Below are 19488 nucleotides of genomic sequence, written 5' to 3' on the forward strand. Positions count from 1 at the left end.
ATCTGTAGAGATAGCAGTGCGCTGCAAAGTTTCCCAGACGGGAGTGAGTAACACGTCCAAGATCAGGTCTAGTCCTGTTGCATCCATCTCTGAACTGTAAATTTTTTCTCCCTTCTATGCTAATGTTGACTGCATGGCCGACCTGATCAGTGGAATGAGTTTGGGAAATTATTTTAAGGAGGAAGTTAGCCTGCGGGAGAGTATTGTGCCATGACAGACAGGAATGAAGCAGAGAAAATGAATGATATTATCAGTGTAATTATTATTATTTTTTTTTATTTATATTTTTCAAATTATAACATTTACAATGAAATGATATAATCAAGTATAACATAATACATACATCACAACTTTTAATAGGAAAATAACATATATTCCAGCCCACATTTTTGGAGAAGGAGAGAGTTACTGACTCTACAGCTTTGACATTTCTTTAAACAATCATATATCCCCTCTTTACCCTTTCATAAAGCTGGGGTTTTATCAAGATAAAGCGTTGCACGTGGGATGGATCAAGAAATATAAACTTATTATTTTGAAACAAAATCTGGCATTTGCATGGGAATTTTAGGAAAAAACTAGCTCCAATGTTTAACACAGATTGTTTCATAGATAGGAAAAGTTTCCTCCGTGCTTGAGTAGCACGGGAAACATCCGGGAAGACTTGAATTTTCTGACCACAGAAATTGTTGCTGATTTCCCAATGCGTTGTCCCGGATGTCCAAAATACATCACGTTGGGAATTGTGAGGAAAGTATTTTGTGTACGTAAAGCTTCTATACTTGTAACTTTGTGTGTTGTGTATTCTGTGACGTATAACCTACCACTCAGCCACACACACCCACCTTTTTCACCACTTTTTAAAAATGAGTGAACTTGATTCCACATTCACTGAGTTTGTGGTGAAGCTTTCCTAGGTATCCACACTTTTAAATGATCTTTCTCCTTCACTGAATCTGAGTTTAAATGTAAGCTTCTCCTCTGCTGACCAGGTGGGCACAAATGCTTTACTCTTCCAGGTGAGAAGCTAAGGATTGCAGTGGCACCTTCCCCCCTTATGACAAGAGAGTGCTTAAGGAATGCAAAGCCGAACCCTTCGTAAGCCTGTCTGTAAAGAGGAGAGGATCATTGGTAAGGGTGTCAAACCTGCTTAACCTTCCTCTCCAGACACCAAGCCTCAAATATCCTCCACACACCTCCTCCTCCTCCTCCTCATAACTTTTGACTCTCGATCTCCTCCTCTCAAGGGCCAAGCCACAAAAGCAGTCCCACCTGCCCCAACAAATCGGACCTCTGTGCCGAGGCTTATCAAGTCCACAAACCAAGGTCATCTGGGCCATTCTGGGGCCACGAGAGCCACTCTTCCCAGATTGTCTGTCTATTATTGGCCATGATGGAAGCACGTACTTGAGACAATGTCGAGGTCATGGTTGCGAGAGAGCGTCCAGGCCCTCGGGCCCTCTGTTCTTGGCTGCCACGAAATCCATTTGCAGTTCTCCTCACTTGGTTCTAATCATGGCGGGGATCCAAGATGAGCCCACTCAGGAAATCCACCCCGGCGATGTGTGACACTGAAGAGTCGCCTGTAAGGCCAGGGCTTGGCTCTAGGTTCCGCCTTGCCACCCGCGGTTGCGTTGTCTGACCGAACGTTCGTCGCTCTTCTCCTGGTTAAGAGAAGAAAAACTCCACCGAGGCTCCGAGGCTTGCCCCTGTCTCCAAACGATCAATGGGGACCTCGGCATTTCCAGAGGACTTCAACTCTCTCGTGTCATGTGCCCTTCTGTCATTACTTTCCTATCCGGAATCTCCAGCTCCGTTCCCTTGGATAAACTGTGGGCTGACAGGCCAGACTGATCTGGGCTCCACCACCCTCCCAAGGGGGTAACCCGAGGTCATCATTCTGCCTCTGAGGATCCCACACTCTTCCTTGGTGGAGGAGGGGAGAAGGAGCGCTTCCTTCTGCTAGTGACAAGGGCTGGGAATAAGCAGAAAAGTTACCGGTTATTCTAACTCTATTGCATGAGCAGTCAACCGGTCAGAGGCAAAAGGCTAGGGAAGTCGCTGGAAGAGCTGGTTTACTTCTGGGAGCTTCTGCGTGCTTCGAGGGCACTAAAAAGAGTTAGCCAAATCCTGAGACGATCGATGCCAACTTCCAGCCGATGTCAGCTACCGGAGATGGGTGCAGCTGACACACCATGCATGGAAACCTAGAATAATGAGCGGATGATAGGTAACGTGGCATGCGGGAGGGATTTCCGCTCATTTTCACTCTCCTCTCTCTCGTTATCTTCTGTCGAATTTGCTGCTGCCATAACTTCTCCTTTTGCTACTTGAGCCTGGGCGAGAGAACCAAAGATATCGGGGGAGTTCCAGTTTGCCATCTCCCGCCGCATTTCTAAACTGTTGGTTAGCTGAAATATAACGCATAGTTTTTACTTCTTTTTGAAGACATTGGGGCCCTGAAAAAGCCACGATCAGCTCCCCCCCCCCCCCTCCTCCTTCTCCTTTCCCCTCTCTGATTTGTCCGTGTTCTGCTGTCTAGTTTGGGTGAACAGGGTGCTCGTTTCCTCAGGCCGAACTTTCAATCCTGGCCAAGGAACTCTGCTATGGGCCTCGTGGGTGGGGGCCCAGTTAACCGTCCCTGGGACTTTAATTGGCGTTGTTGCCTGGGGCAAGCTTCAGGTGCTGACGTTCTGTGGGCCGTGCCAGCCCTGAGAAGGACCATTTCCGACACCCAGCAGACCCAGAGAGGGGCCACTGGGGCCGCCTGCTCAGTTTCCTCCAGGCCACGGTAAAGGATACCATTAATTGGACCAGGAGGAAAGAACTGGTCAAGGGTAGGATCCTTGTCAAGGCATTAGGTATGTTTACAGCTATGGGCAGAGCCCTACCTTGCAGTGTCCATTGGATCAGCGAAGGAATTCATGATCCAGTGGTCAGCAAAATGGTGTGCTCTGCCCGGCCTTCCCCATTTTCATTAGCTTTTGAATATTTAGGCCTTTTTGTTTTGGGCAGTGAGATCTCCTTATCCTAGCTCCATGAACTTTGGCAGGGAAGGGGGCAGTACAGCCCTGGCAGCTCCCCCTCAGCTTTACGATATCCGCAGTGAATGCTCATGAGAGAGATTTGCATGCGTTGGAGGCCCGGTATATGCAAATTTATTTCATTCGTCTTCATGTCTGAAAGCAGAATTGGCTAGGGGGTCGCCAGGACTGGGTTGGTGACCCTGTCATAGATGCAGCAGGAGTAAATCTGTTCTCTGATTTAAGAACATAAGAAGTGCCACGCTGGGTCAGACCAAAGGTCCATCAAGCCCGGCATCCTGCCTCTGACCGTGGCCAACCCGGGTCACGAGTTCCCGGCAGATCCCATTATTTCTGTTACTCCTTTCTGCAGTCTGTCCGGCTAATGATGCATTATGGACCTTTCTTCTAGGAACTAATCCAAACTGCCTTTAAACCACGCTGTGCTCCTCGCCCTGACCATGTCCTCTGGCAACAGATTCCACAGCTTGATCGTGCACCCAGTGATCCGTTTTCACCATAGGAGAGCCGATCCATCCCCTTTATCATTTCCGTCGCCCTCCTCTGCACCTTTTATGATTCTGCATGCAATGCAACTGATGGGCAGGCAATATATTTTCTGTTTTATCCTCCATTCTTTTTTGGGTCACTCTTGCCTTGCCCAGCAGCTCTCTGCTATCTCTAGAGATCCACCTTAAGGAGCGGGGATTCTCCTCTTCCTCCTCCTCCTCCTCCTCCTCCACTCCCCCAGCTTGCCCTCTGCGCATGCTCCTACTACTGCAGAAAAGAGAATAAAATCAGAACTTTCTGCCTCCCCAGGGCCGGAAATCCCTGCAGAGGGGGAGAGCAGGGGCTTTATCTGAGCCCCCAGGAATCAGCCCTGCCCCCTCTGAGTAGGAACAGCCTGAATCCCTCCCAGCACCTGCAGGACTGAGAGGGAAAAGAGGAGGGCAATGTGTGCCCTGGTGTCTGATCCGGTAAGAAATCCTTCTCTGCCTCTTGTGCATTTAAAAGGAAACCTTTTCCCTGTGCAGCTCTTCCAGCCTTCCCTCCTCCCAGCACAGGACAGAGATCTTTACAGCCCCGGGGAGGTTTGAGCTCTGCTCACCCCGAGATCAGCAGAGATTGGCAGGGTGGGGGATGTTGGGGAGGGCACGCAGACTCTCTCACATGCACACCGTGGGTACTCTGACATGCACTGATGCACAGATAGCTGCACCTGAGATCTCCAGGGTTTCTCTGGAAACCAAGCAAGCTCTGCAAATTACTGGAGATTTAATAGAGCTGAGCTCTCTTTAGGATATAAGAACATAAGAACATAAATTGCCATGCTGGGTCAGACCAAGGGTCCATCAAGTCCAGCATCCTGTTTCCAACAGAGGCCAAAACCAGGCCACAAGAACCTGGCAAGTACCCAAACACTAAGAAGATCCCATGCTACTGATGCAATTAATAGCAGTGGCTATTCCCTAAGTAAACTTGATTAATAGCCATTAATGGACTTCTCCTCCAAGAACTTATCCAAACCGTTTTTGAACCCAGCTACACTAACTGCACTAACCACATCCTCTGGCAACAAATTCCAGAGCTTTATTGTGCATTGAGTGAAAAAGAATTTTCTCCGATTAGTCTTAAATGTGCTACTTGCTAACTTCATGGAATGCCCCCTAGTCCTTCTATTATTCGAAAGTGAAAATAACCGAGTCACATCTACTCGTTCAAGACCTCTCATGATCTTAAAGACCTCTATTATATCCCCCCTCAGCCGTCTCTTCTCCAAGCTGAACAGCCCTAACCTCTTCAGCCTTTCTTCATAGGGAAGCTGTTCCATCCCCTTTATCATTTTGGTTGCCCTTCTCTGTACCTTCTCCATCGCAACTATATCTTTTTTGAGATGTGGCGACCAGAATTGTACACAATATTCAAGGTGTGGTCTCACCATGGAGCGATATAGAGTCATTATGACATTTTCCGTTCTATTAACCATTCCCTTCTTAATAATGCCTAACATTCTATTTGCTTTTTTGACTGCTGCAGCACACTGAGCCGACGATTTCAATGTGTTATCCACTATGATGCCTAGATCTTTTTCCTGGGTGGTAGCTCCTAATATGGAACCTAACATCGTGTAACTACAGCAATGGTTATTTTTCCCTATATGCAACACCTTGCACTTGTCCACATTAAATTTCATCTGCCATTTGGATACCCAATCTTCAAGTCTTGCAAGGTCCTCCTGTAATGTATCACAGTCTGCTTGTGATTTAACTACTCTGAATAATTTTGTATCATCCGCAAATTTGACAACCTCACTCGTCGTATTCCTTTCCAGATCATTTATATATATATTGAAAAGCACCGGTCCAAGTACAGATCCCTGAGGCACTCCACTGTTTAACCTTTTCCACTGAGAAAATTGACCATTTAATCCTACTCTCTGTTTCCTGTCTTTTAACCAGTTTGTAATCCACGAAAGGACATCGCCTCCTATCCCATGACTTTTTAGTTTTTGTAGAAGCCTCTCATGAGGGACTTTGTCAAACACCTTCTGAAAATCCAAATACACTACATCTACTGGTTCACCTTTATCCACATGTTTATTAACCCCTTCAAAAAAATGAAGATTTGTTAGGCAAGACTTCCCTTGGGTAAATCCATGTTGACTATGTTCCATTAAATCATGTCTTTCTATATGCTCTTCAATTTTGATCTTGAGAATAGTTTCTATTATTTTTCCCGGCACTGAAATCAGGCTCACTGGTCTATAGTTACCCGGATTGCCCCTGGAGCCTTTTTTAAATATTGGGGTTACATTGGCCACCCTCCAGTCTTCAGGTACAATGGATGATTTTAATGATAGGTTACAAATTTTAACTAATAGATCAGAAATTTCATTTTTGAGTTCCTTCAGAACCCTAGGATGCATACCATCCGGTCCAGGTGATTTGCTACTCTTTAGTTTGTCAATCTGGCCTACTACATCTTCCAGGTTCACAGTGATTTCATTCAGTTCGTCTGACTCATCACCCCTGAAAACCATCTCCGGAACTGGTATCTCCCCAACATCCTCATTAGTAAACACGGAGGCAAAGAATTAATTTAGTCTTTCTGCAATGGCCTTATCTTCCCTAAGAGCCCCTTTAACCCTTCTGTCATCTAATGGTCCAACCGACTCCCTCACAGGTTTCTTGCTTTGGATATATTTTTAAAAGTTTTTATTATGAGTTTTTGCCTCTATGGCCAATTTCATTTCAAATTCTCTCTTCGCCTGTCTTATCAATGTTTTACACTTTGCTTGACAATGCTTATGTTTTATCCTATTTTCTTCAGATGGATCCTTCTTCCAATTTTTGAAGGATTTTTTTTGGCTAAAATAGCCTCTTTCACCTCACCTTTTAACCATGACGGTAATTGTTTTTCCTTCTTTCCACCTTTCTTAATGCGCGGAATACATATGGACTGTGCCTCTAGGATTGTATTTTTAAACAATGTCCATGCCTTTTGAACACTTTTAACCTTTGCAGCTGCACCTTTCAGTTTTTTTCTAACTATTTTCCTCATTTTATCAGTTTCCCTTTTTAAAATTTAGTGTTAGAGCTGCAGATTTACTTATTGTCCCCCTTCCAGTTATTAGTTTAAATTTGATCATGTTATGATCACTGTTGCCAAGTGGCCCCACCACCGTTACCTCTCTCACCAAATCTTGCTTTCCACTAAGAATTAAATCTAAAATAGCTCCCTCTCTTGTTGGCTCCTGAACCAATTGCTCCATAAAGCAATCATTTATTACATCCAGGAAATTTATGTCTCTAGCAAGTCCTGATGTTACATTTACCCAGTCAATATTGGGGTAATTGAAATGTCCCATTATTATTGCACTGCCAAATTGGTTTGCTTCCCTGATTTCTCTTAGCATTTCATCATCTGTCTGACCATTTTGTCCAGGTGGATGGAAGTATACCCCTATCACTATAATGTAACTGGGGAGCTGATCTCACTGACAGAGGCCAGAGAACACAGTTTATTGCCCGCACATTATAATGAAGCTGCAGGGAGAGGGACTGAGAGTGTCCTGTTTGCTGTTCCAGGCATCGGTCACGTTCAGGGACGTCGCTGCTTATTTCTGGGAAGTGGAGTGGGACATTCTGGGAGAATGGCAGAAGGAGCTGTACAAGAAGGTCATCAAGGAGATTCACGGCATCCTCATGTCACGGGGTAAGTCTGCCTTTTCTATCATCTCTCACCCATACACACACTGCAGGATGGCTGCTGCCACTTTATCAGGGCTGGAATAATCCCAGGTGCCAGGTCCCTTGGGCACATATAATATACAGTCTGGCCTCTGATCTCATGCCAAGTCCAACAGGAGCTGCTGTGGCTCCCCAGGGCCCAGTGAGAGACACCTCTGCTGCAGGCCCGGCACGAGATGCTGCTCTGTGCTGTACAGGAGAATCGCAACTTCTTTGGAAAGGTCTGATATGTTAGCTCGGTACTAGATAACTATAGAGTATGATGTGTAACTCCCTCCAGGCGGTACCCAGATGTCACAGGTCATAAATCCCCTTTCTGCCTCTCACTGGCCTCTGGAGAGAGTTATCTTTATATTCCAGGACCTGGGTTTTCCTTCTCAGATGCTCCTGATAAGAAGCTGGGACTCCTCCTCTCCAGGAGGGCACAGGCTGGCAGAGAGCACTGGCACCTGCAATGCCTCCAGCTAGGAGGGTCAGGAACAGAAACAATCGTACCCAAACCTGGATTTAGGCAGAGGCAGCTAGCTAGGATGCCAAAGTGTAAAGGTGTCAAATATCCAGGCCAAAGAGGAGTGTGATCTGCTTGCTTTAGGACTATGTGCCAGAAGAGCTTCACCATGGCGCTCTGCCTCTGGCGCCAACACCTTAAATCTTGCCTTGATCATCCCAGAAATCCCCAAAGGTTGATTCTTAATCTAATGACAGCCTGCAGCTGTCTCTTCTAAGCAAGCTTTTTCTCTCTCATACACTCATCCTGCTCTATCAGAAGCCCAGAGGGTTCTATAAGTACAAATTTCAAATGTAATTTTTGCTATTTCTTATTGGCAGGTTATTCAATTCTTAATCCCGATGTTGTATTCAAGATTAAGAAGGAAGATGAGAAATATTTCCCTCAACACTGGGAGCTGGAGGGGAAAGAAACCATGAAGGACCCCGGCATCAGTAAGTAAATGTTCTGGATTTAAAGGGCTCTGCATTTTCAGATCACAGGAGATGGGGCATTCACATCAAACATTTGGAGACTTCAAATCCATTTCCTAATATAATATTAGCAGGCCCTGGGTGACTCCTCCTAGACTCGTTTGTTTTCTCATCCCAGGCCTTCCGATTGTAACGTCTGTGTTCTCACTGAGCGTTAAACAAGAGGAAGATCTGCCCTTCCTGGATCCTCCTGAATCAGAGACGCCTGAAGAGATTCACCCTCCTGTAACAGGCAAGTATCCGATTCCTCCCGGGCGTCTGTACTAAGGTCAGGTGGTGCCAGTTAGGAATTCAGCACCGGGAGGGTAAGAGGCCCCCTCTCTCTTACCTCCAGTGTCTGTTTCCCTGCTTTGCATGGGGTAAATTGCCTGGTGGGATCCCAGGAAAGGAGGAGACTGTCCCTCGTCACGGGGGTTGTTGCCAAGGATGGTGAGGGTGGAGGGGAGGAGAACACAACCAGTGACGGCAGTGCAGCTTCAATTAGCCATAGAAGCTTAGCAGAACACTGCACCTAGGGGAGGAGATTGTTAACTTTGTGCATCCTTAGGTGAATCTAAATCACGGTGCGTTGTACACAGTTTGAGATTAAAGATTTTGCATGTGGCACAGTTCATTACCATTTTAGTTATTTGACTTTAAATCTGCATTAAAGTTAACAAGGACTGACAGGGACTAACATGCTAAATTCCTTTTAAAGGGAACATGCATTTGCAGGTGTGCCCTACACATTAATGCACTTTAGTACATCTGTCCCCTAGTGCAGAGCTTGACTAATCCCGGTTGCCGGGTTGGCAGTTTTGCAGCCCTTTGCAATCAGAGCTCCCATTTAGCTACTGGAGCAGGCTGGTTTGCACTGGTCTGCACTGCAGACAGGCATTACCTGAACTCCCGCGCTGGTCTCTCGATCTCCCAAGACTTGGGACCATGAGACCGATGGGCGGCTGCTTGATGCTGACCGGAAGGGAACAGCCGGTTGCAGTGGGGGCTCGCAGAAGGTGTAACAGGCTGGCTACATCAGACAGCCAGAGAAGGAGCACTTTTTTTTAGACTTCTTCTGCTTCAGCTGGATAAGTAGCGTTTTTAAGACTTATTTGGCTAAATAGCAGCTTTGCTGTTACTTAGCCGGAAAATTGGAACTTGTACAGATAAGTTTGACAATTCGGAATTTAGCCAGATAAGTGTGCACAACTGGTGTACCAGCGAATTTGTACGTCTTATTTTAAAATGATCTGCGAGTAGACTCAGCACGCATAAATTAGATTCATTTACCCCCTGTAAGACGACTTTTACACCTGTAAGTTGGGAGATTTTCTAACATGCGGGCAGCAGTGAAATTACCAGTTTTATCATTTAGTCTCCCAGTTTGCCCAGTCCATCTGCAGGTCATTGAGACCCTCTTGGCTTTTCAGCTTCAACTCCATTTCACCCATGACCCCCCCACCCAGTCACTATTTTATTTATTTATTTATTTATTTATTTATTTATTTATTTATTTATTTAAATCTTTTTCTATACCGTCGTTAAGGTGGGTACCATCACAACGGTTTACATAAAGGCACATAAAGTAATGCTATTGTAATCTTACATTTTACATGGGTGCCATACGGTTCAGTAACAGTTTTTAAGCAAGATTAACTATTTCACTTTGAATATGTTTATGATCGCTTATTCCAGATATTGAGCAGGAGAAAGTTACCCTGACAAATCTCTTTAAATATGAACCTCATTGTACTTGTCTTTTCCCAGAACAGGCTCCCCCAGTGTCACCCCTGACATTTTAATCCGATTTAAGCAAGAAGGACGTGGGACTGAGCCCCCGAGATCTGAGGACAAAGGGAACCTGAGCATCCCAGGCGCCTGTGAGGAGCTGCATGAAGCAGGCGATGCAGCTTGGATTAAAGGTACTGCTGGGCCGATCCAAACATTGCTGAGACACGGGGCCTCCTCTGGGCCAGACACAGCGAGGAGGAGGTGTTAAATCATGTCCCTGACCTCTGACCTTTCTTGTGTGGAGAACTGGTTTCTTCTCTTTCCATTCCTTCTGCTTTTCTCTTTTGTTTTCAGATCTCTCTTTCTTTTCTTCTCCCTCTCTCTCATCCTCCCTCTATCATTTCACTACGGCCTGTCTCTTTCCATAGGCACCTCCTGCCCTCCCTTACGTCTCTCTCCTTGCTTCTTCGCCTTCGCTTTCTCCCTTTTCTGCCCTCTCTCTCTCTCCCTTCCCTTCATCAGCCCCTGCTGTCTCTCCCTTTTCATCCTCCCATCCCTCTCTAGCCCTGACCTCTCTCAGTGCTGCAGCTTGTGAGCCAGGCCAGGCAGCGCCGGCAGCCGAGAGAGGCAGGCAGGATGGTAGAGTATCCCCCGCTGGGAGCAGCAGAAGGGACAACATGAGTAGAAGCAGGATGGAGGCAGCAACCAGGCAGGTTCTGCCACGGTTTCCTTTAGGATGATATTATGGGAAGCTGTGTGTGTGTTCCCTATCGTTAGCTCCTTCCACCAGGAGGCTTACATTCTCAGAGCTCGCAGAATTCCTGCCGTCATGCTTTTAGCCAAGTCAGTCCCTCAGACTATTGAAAAGCAGAAGAGATTTTCCTGGGTTGTTTTTTTTTTTCTTAACAGGCAGCCGAGATCACATTCCTCACCCTGCTATAGCAATCCTGAAAATGGAAGAGCCTCCTGTCGGCGACCAGCCGGAGGGAGGGGAGGAGGAGACTGACAGCGATAACTTCTCGCATGCTAAACTTACTGGCTGCGGAGTAGTTTTCACGTCCCACGTCGAAGGTGAATCTTTTCCTGCTGGCTTTCAAGGGATTTTTCGCTGCTAATTCTTGTCTGTGCAAGAAGTGAGCACGCGGGATTTGGCGCGTTTTGAACGCACTTCCTCTCGTCGTGCGCACTTTCATTACGCCGCCATGTTTTGTGTCTTGTTTACCACATTGCTGGTTAACCTGTTTTCTTTGCGTGTGGGTGAAGGGAGCGCATGATGTAGTTCGAAGCACATTGCTGCACATGTTTTTGTGACATCCGGCCCTACATCATGGGAATTCAGTTGCTATAAGCGGACGGGGTCTGAGGTTCAGGGATTTCCAGAGTTTTTGGCGAATGACTGTAATCAGAAAGAAGGGAGCTATTGCAGAGACTGGAGGTGAGGATGAGTTGCACAGAACCAGCAGAAGGAGGTCAGACGTGTTCATGTGCTGTTCCTTTGCATTCAGGCAAGCCAGTCCACACAAGTGGGTTATGCACTCCAACCAGCAGATGGAGACAGAAATCACTGACTCGCTGATGTCACTCCCATATAGCCTTGTACTGCCATCAGCCAGCCAGTACTCTCCGTCTCCAGCAGATGGCGGACGTGCATACTTATCTGTGGACGTAGGCCTGCCAGGATTGGGGCAGGTTGTTGGAAACTCCTGAGGTGATGGCAGGGCTCCCTCCCTCAGTTGATCCACTGTGAGGTGAAGGCTAGCGGCCCTCTCCCTCCACAGGCAGTGGATTGCTTCCAGGTGCGGTCCTTTTCTGAGCCACTGGTTGGACCTTGTGGTTATTGGGTCGGCAGGGGGAAGGGGGGGGGGGGGTGCTGGTCGTGCCGTAGTCAGATGTAAAAGTTTTGTTCTGGAGGGCCAGCCTTGTTCCCACTTGGCTAGGAACGCACTTGCTGAAAAGGGGGCCGGCAGAGATTGCAGGGCTGGCAACGGCAGGGAGATCGCAGCATTGGCAGAGGATCGCAGCGTCAGCACAGTTCTTAACCGTACGGCGGGAAGCAGATGACCGCCATTAGGCTGGCAGCAGGCAGGACCAAGTGCGACAGATGCCCAAGATGGCGCCGGGCAGTCAGCACGGGAAGCAGCTCCTGATTTGTATTGCCTGCCACATGAGGGCAGGGCAACTGAAACGCTCCCTCAGTCTGTGCCAGAGGTGTGTGGAGACCCAGAGAGAGGTGCCCCAGGGAGATTTTTCCCAGTCCTTGATGGATGACTGGGTTGGGGTGGCCTCCTGGGAGGGGGATGGAATCTGCGGACCCCTCCATCTGGAGGGAGAGGAGCTCGCCCTTCCTCCACTACGGCCAGTTTCACTGGTGGCTGAGGGAGTGGGGTCATTGCCCGCTCCACTGATGCTGGGCATGGATCGTTTGGCCCTTTCGTGGTTAGAACTTTTCAAAGGGCTGCAGTCCTTTTGTGAACAGCAGGAGGTGCTGCGACCAGGGAAGCCTTCTCGCCTGATGTCGCCCTCCCAGCCACTCCCTCCTCCCCTCCCAGATGAGCTAAGTGGCAGAAGGAGCAAGAGGACTGATTGGAGGAAGAGCAGGGTATCTCGGAGGATTCCTGGGAGGCGGTGGAGGCAGATGTCGGGGAGATTCCTCCAGACATGGAACCAGATAGAAACGTGCTGCAGCTATTTCATAGGGATGAGCTGTCTGGACTGATAGCTTAGACGCTGGGCTGTGAGGAAGTTGCTCCAGATCCAGCTAAAATGCAGAAGAAGAAGAATTTGCACCCGGTCAGCTTGCGGAAGGCGCGCCGTTCTACGGTGCAGGAGCTGATTGAATATGGCTGCCTATTTCTAAAAGTGGATGCCCCATTCTGATGGAAGGGGTGGGTCCCAGCTTGCAGTTCACCCAGGAAGTGCTGGGAGAGAGTGGGCCTTATTTAAAGCCCAGGGCTGCCACCTTAGCAGATGCGGGCTACGACCTGGCATGTACGGCGGCTCATGGGGTGACTTAGGTCTTCTCTGGTTGCATAACTGGTCAGCTGATACCATTTCTAAGCCTAACTTGACAAAGTTGCCTTCTCTTCAGGGATGAGTTACAGACAGTGGTGAATTGGTGGGGCGATTCCAAGATTCCACGGTTGCCAGAAGATAAGACGTTGACCCCTTGCTCCTCCTCCTCCAGAAGTTGCCTTTGCAGCTCTCATCGTTTTTGTCCCTTCAGAGGGTCAGGGAGTCAGAGATCCTTTCGGTCAGAGAAGTTGGGTAAAGATGTGTCCGGTTCTTCCCAGTGAAGTTTTGGGGATCCCCCATCCAGTACCAGAGATAGATGGACGCCTATCGCTTTATTATCAGAGGTGGACCCAGATCACTTCCGATCAGTGGGTGATGGAGGTGGTCAGAGACGGCTACACCTTGGAGATGCCTTTATGGTTTCCCCATGTGGTTCCATAGAGAGCAGCCGGTCCCTTTGAATGCTGTGGAGGGTACGGGGTGCTCTTCCATTTATTTTCTGGTTCCCAAAAGGGAGGATTCATTTCCACCGGTTTCCAAATGGAAATCTTGTGGTCACTAATTATGGTGGTGCCTAGCTTCACTCAGGCTGACAGAGGCCTAGCTGCATATACCCATTTGCAAGAAACATCAACGGTATTTTCAGTTTGCAGTATTAGGCCACCATTACCAGTTTCAGGCGTTGTCGTTTGGGTTGGCTACGGCACCCAGAACCTTTTCCGAGGTCATGATGGTGATAGCAGCAGCACTTTGCAAAGAAGGCATGTTAGTCCGTCCATACCTGGATGACTGGTTGATCAGGGCCAAGTCTGCAACAGAGAGTCAGACAATGTCTCGCAGGGTCATTCAGTTGCTTCAGGAGTTGCTTCAGTGCGCAGGGCAAGGTTTTACTCCTGGAACAGCACATTCATGAGCTGTAGGGGCAGATACGAGACCTGAGAGTGGCATTCTGGCCGATGGTATAGGACACCCTAGGATGTTTGGGTCAATGGCAGCAACGTTGGAGGTAGTTCCGAGGGCACATGCATCTTCTTCTAAGATTGTTACTAGCCTGGTGGAAACCTCAATCCCAGGAGTACGGAGTTCGTCTGGCCCTGCCGCTAGAAGTAAAACAGAAGTTGCTCTGATGGATGCAGAGGTTCCTGATTGGATAGTGGTCATGACAGATGCGAGTCTCCAGGGTTGGGGTGACCGATGTCAGGAGTTAATGGCACATGATGTCAGACAGTGCTACGGCAGTGACCTACACAAATCATCAAGGGGGGAGCTCATTGTCAACAGGTCTCATTGGAAATAAACATGCCACTACTATGGGCAGAGCAGTATATTCAGTCACTGTCGGCCTCGCATATCATGGGGGTAGACAATGTGCAGGTGGACTATCTCAGCTGTCATGGTTTGGATCCAGGAGAATGGATCTGGCAAATGAGGCCTTTCAACTCCTCACCTCCCAATGGGGATGCCCCTTCTTGGATCTGATGGCGAGCTGCGGAAATGCGAAGGGGCATCATTTTTACAGTCACACGCAGGAATCGCAAGCGTTCAGAATCGATGTGCTAGTGCAGACTTGGCTGCGGGACAAGTTGCTCTGTGTCCCCTCTGTGGTCGATGTGCAACATCTGGGTTTGGTTCTACTAATGGCCCCGGATTGGCCTCAAAGGTCAGGGTACACCGATCTCCAGTGGCTGTTAGTAGGCAGACCCTGGTGGTTGCCCATGCGTCAGGGACCCATTCTACACGAGATCTGGATCAATTCTATCTTATGGTTTGGCCCTTGAGAGGTCTCGACTCTTGAAGTGAGGCTTTTCCTTGGCGATGGTAAGCACCTTGTTGCGAATTTGAAAATATTCAATGTCATTGGCATACTTTTGAGTCTGGAAAGTTTTTGGTGCTGAGGTCGGAGGCGCTGATCTCCTTAATCTTGGACTTTCTTCAGGAAAGTTTGGTTAAGGGTTTGGTGTTGAAGGTGCAAGTGGCGGCCTTGGCGTGTTATTGAGGATGTGTTCAAGGTGCTCCTCTTTCTTCGCATCTGAATGTGTCTCGATTCTTGGGAGGAGTCAAACACACTCAACCACCCTTAACGTTTTTCCAGTGCCTCTCTGGGATCTTAATTTGATGTTGACTTTCTTGGCTGGTCCACCTTTCACGCTTTTCGACAGCTCTCTTTGTGATTCCTGGTTACACTATGCTCAGCGAGGCGAATTTCAGGACTGCAGGCTCTTTCCTGTCAAGATCCATTTTTGGTGATTATCCTGGACAAGGTACACATTAGAACGGTATCTTCCTTCTTGCCAAAGGTGGGTTCAGATTTTCATTTGAACCAGTCTATTGTGTTACCTTCCTTGTATAGGGGTATGGATGAACAGAAATTTCGGAGATTGTGTCCTTTGGATGTCCATAATGATATGGAGATATTTACCTGTATCTGTCCTACTCCATAGCTGTAACCTTAATGATCTCATTTTTAATCAACAGATGATGGATTCAGGAATAATAATGAGAGGCAGAGAATGTGTGATGGACTGCAGAAAGAGGAATGGAAAGAGAGAGACCCCTCCAGAGACAGCCCAGGACCTTCAGCTGAGTATCCAGGAGGTATCAGTAGAGTAACATCACCCAGGGGGAAAGAAGTAGTCCAGAAAAGAGAGAGACCAAACGCATGTCCTGAACGAAGGAGAAATTCCAACCACTGCCCAAATCTTGTGCAAACTCAGAGATTCCATGAAGGAGAGAGACCATTTCAAAGTGCTGATACTTGGAAAGACTTCACTATAAACTCACAGTCTGTTGAGCAGCAAGAAATGATTGAATGTGGGAACAAGTTCACTGAGAGGTCAAATAACACATCTATACAACAATATCATAGAGAGAAGAAAACATTTACAGGTACTGAAGAAGAGGAAAAAACCCTTAAGAAAGCAAAACTTACAGTACATAGAAAAATTAATATAAAAAAGAAACCATTAAAATGTACTTATTGTGAAAAATGCTTTTTATTCAGGGCTGAGCTGGAAAGGCATGTAAGAATTCACTCAGGAGAAAGACCATTTCAGTGCCCTGAATGTGAAAAAAGATTTAATAGAAAATCAAATTTGACAGAACATAAAAAAATTCACAGACGAGATCAAGCTTTTAAGTGTACTGAAATTGACAAAAACTTTATAAACAGATCACGGTCTATAATTCCTGAGAAATGTCAGAAAGGACATAAACCATTTAAATGTACTGAATGTGATAAATGTTTCAGTTTGAAACGTAGCTTGCGCTTGCATGAAATGAACCACACAGGAGAGAAGCCATTTAAGTGTTCTGAATGTGATAAAAGCTTCAAGCGTAAATATCACTTAACAATACATGAAAGAAGTCACACTGGAGAGAAGCCATTTCAGTGTTCAGAATGTGATGAATGCTTTACTGTCAAATTAAAATTGCAAATGCATGAAATGACCCATATGGAAGAGAAACCATTTAAATGCAGTAAATGTGGTAAAAGCTTTTGTCAAAAATCTTACCTTAAAAGACATGAAAAAATCCACAGAGCAGACAGACCATTTAAATGTTTTGAATGTAATAAATGTTTCTGTGAAAAGTTCGAACTGCGAATACACGAAATGACACATACAGGAGAGAAACCATTTAAATGTTTGCAGTGTGATAAATGCTTTACATATAATTCTAAACTAAGAGTGCATGAACGAATCCACACAGGTGAGAAACCATTTGAATGTTCTCAGTGTGATAAACGTTTCCATCTCAAATGTGTACTAAGAATACATGAAAAAATCCACACAGGACGAAAACCTTTTAAATGTTTTGAATGTGATAGATGTTTCTATTGCAGATCTGACCTAAGAATACATGAAAGAAACCACACAGGAGAAAAACCATTTAAATGTTCTGAATGTGATAAAAGGTTTCGTGTTAAATCTGCCCTAAGAAAACACGAAAAAATCCACACAGGAGAGAAACCATTTAAATGCCCTGAATGTAATAAATGCTTCCGTCTCAAACATGCCCTAAGTCGACATGAAAGGAGCCATACTGAAGAGAAACCATTTAAATGTTCTAAATGTGGCAAAAGCCTCAAAAGTAAATCTAATTTAAGAATTCATGAACGGATCCACACTGGAGAGAAACCATTTAGATGTTCAGAATGTGATAAATGTTTCCGGCACAAATCTGACCTAAGTACACATGAACGGATTCATACTGGAGAGAAACCATTTAAATGTTTTGAATGTAATAAATGTTTTCGTCTGAAATCTGGCTTACGAGCACATGAAAGGATCCATGCTGCCTTATGAATGAGGTTCATTGCTGTCAAAATACGTGCAAAAGAAAACCATTTGGACACACTGATCCCTAAAGAAACCATTTACATGATGTGAGTGTGATAAATGTTTCGGTTTGGAAAAGTCAGCTGCAAAGACATGAAATGATTTGCATATGAGTGAAGCCATTCAAATGCTTTGAGTGTTATAAGTTTAACCTAATAATGCATGAAATGAATGCACTGAATGACTCAGGACTGCAATATAAAGGAATTTGAGCAGGAATGTATATACGTATCTAGGAGAAATGGAAGATGCAACAATCTGGCTCAAATCACTTAGAGTTAAGATCGACCAAGAGTACTGCAGGAGACTGAAACTGATATTGAAGAGTGCTTTATCCTCATGGAATAAGAAGCAAGCTAATAATCAGTTTATAATCTCTGCACTCTTAATATCTGGAAAAATTGAATGTAAGAATAAGAAAACTGCTCCATGCCCCTATAAGAATCAGTACATGCTGAAATCGGACATTGCACTGAAGGCAATGTGGGCCTTATAGAAAAGGATAACACCTGCAGAGCCATCTCCATAGGCCTCCAAACTTACGTAACTGCATCAACAGACCCGGATAGTCCAAAACTGACAGGCACCATTAGTCTCCATTCTTTAACTTGGACAAGAGCTCCAACAAATAGGAGTGAGTGAGAATCCACCAGCACATGAGGGGAAAGAGAGCCAGAATTTGGAAAACTAGAAAAAAATCTCCAAAAAGGATCAGCCCAGCTAAGAAGGAAACACTTGGGAAAGGCAGAGTTGTAAGGCAGAAAATTTCAAGTTCATAGAGTAATTTTTTTTTTAGGATTGGAATCAGTAATCTCTTTATTAAGGTATTTTATCAAGCGCAACCCATTAGGTATTATGCAAACGTAAAGCAATTGGTTTAGTAATGAAGATGGGTTAGTTTACAGTTTATAATTATGGCAACAGCTGAATCAATCATAAACTTGCACAGACTTGTTAATTCACGAATCCTACCAGCTAACTAACCAAATTATTTAGGATCAGTTCTCTGACCTTTGCAGCAGTTTTAGAAGTGAGTCTGTTTTATTACTACACTGACAGTCAGCGATTGAAGCATTGTAATGATGTCTACATGCTGGTCAGAGACACAGGGATTTCAGTGACAGGTACAGGGCCTTTAGAAGTCAGCTGGGTCACAGGTCCGGAGCCAGAGCAAAGAGGAGGCAACTTCATGCAGGAGTCTTCTGCTCTGTTCCTGATGCAGAGGACTCCGGTCAACATTGGTCTTCCAATGCAGGCAGTTTCTGCTTGGAAAGCATCATCGGCAATGCTGGTCCCAAGGGTGAGTTCGTTGGCTGGCCGGGTCCGGGGATGATAGCAGTTTCCTGCTGATGGGGGCTCAGATAATGACGATGGCCCTGCAGCCTTTAAAGTAAGGAGACGGGCAGGAGTACATGGCATTGTGATGAGGGCCAAACTCAAGCTATTGATTAGAAGTTTGAGATCATTGAGAAATTCTTTATTGGAAGGGTCACTGGGAGACGCTAGCGATTTCCCCAAAAGACTAAATCTAGTCCATGCAGCCAGGCTGATCAGTGCTAGGGTCTGGAATTAGCATTCAACACGATTGCTTCTGAACCATGCCGAAACGAAGACATTGACTCGACTCTGACCCGACTCTGACCTCAGGTAGACTTGGATTTTTTTTGCTGCATGAGAATTTCATGTATTTGTCTTGGTTTTCTAAAGTCTCGTTTTTGTGATGTGCAATGTATCTTGGGAACCGCATTGTGCGAGATTGTAGTCTGCGGTATATGAGAATCTTAAAATAAAATACATAAATAAGCCCTCCTTCCATGGTAAAGATGTAGTGTTTTCTTTCATAGAAGTTACAAGTATTTCCAGACATGGCTAACGCCACCCAGAAGGCCAGGAAGCCATTTCTTGCATTCAGAGTGTTAGAATTGGGAGCGCTGCTCTGACTGAATTTCCCCTGTAGATGTGTCATTAAATAGCAGAGCGTTTGCTTAGGAAACTCCCCAAGGGATGAACTTTCTGAGTAATAAGCCCCTTCAGCCGCTCGCTCCCCCAGTCCTGTTTTCGCTGTCCACTTGTGTGGGACAGAATTGTGCTATTTTGGTTCTCTTAAATATCAGGTCACAGGACCTGCCTGTCTCACTTTTTCCTTTTTATTACTTTTTTTTTTCTTTCTGCACG

The 19488-nt window shown here is 46.0% G+C and overlaps 1 protein-coding gene across 5 annotated transcripts in view; it reads left to right on the forward strand.

Moving 5' to 3' along the window:
• LOC115080205 (oocyte zinc finger protein XlCOF6-like) overlaps nt 1–19122 on the forward strand; it is a 256083-nt gene extending 236961 nt beyond the window's left edge. For 3 of the 5 annotated variants that reach the window (XM_029584329.1, XM_029584331.1, XM_029584333.1), the window contains 4 exons: nt 8373–8486; nt 10006–10155; nt 10874–11035; nt 15452–19122. In XM_029584329.1, coding sequence (XP_029440189.1) covers nt 8373–8486; nt 10006–10155; nt 10874–11035; nt 15452–17280 — 2255 coding nt within the window. In that variant the 3' untranslated portion in view covers nt 17281–19122. Of the gene's footprint in view, nt 1–3799; nt 4001–7111; nt 7239–8101; nt 8216–8372; nt 8487–10005; nt 10156–10873; nt 11036–15451 lie in introns of those variants that run through there. The other 2 variants (XM_029584330.1, XM_029584332.1) reach the window with 2 other exon arrangements.
• The last annotated feature ends 366 nt before the right edge of the window (nt 19123–19488 follow it).

The sequence above is a fragment of the Rhinatrema bivittatum genome, chromosome 19 (genome assembly GCF_901001135.1).
Source record: "Rhinatrema bivittatum chromosome 19, aRhiBiv1.1, whole genome shotgun sequence".
NCBI lineage: Eukaryota > Metazoa > Chordata > Amphibia > Gymnophiona > Rhinatrematidae > Rhinatrema > Rhinatrema bivittatum.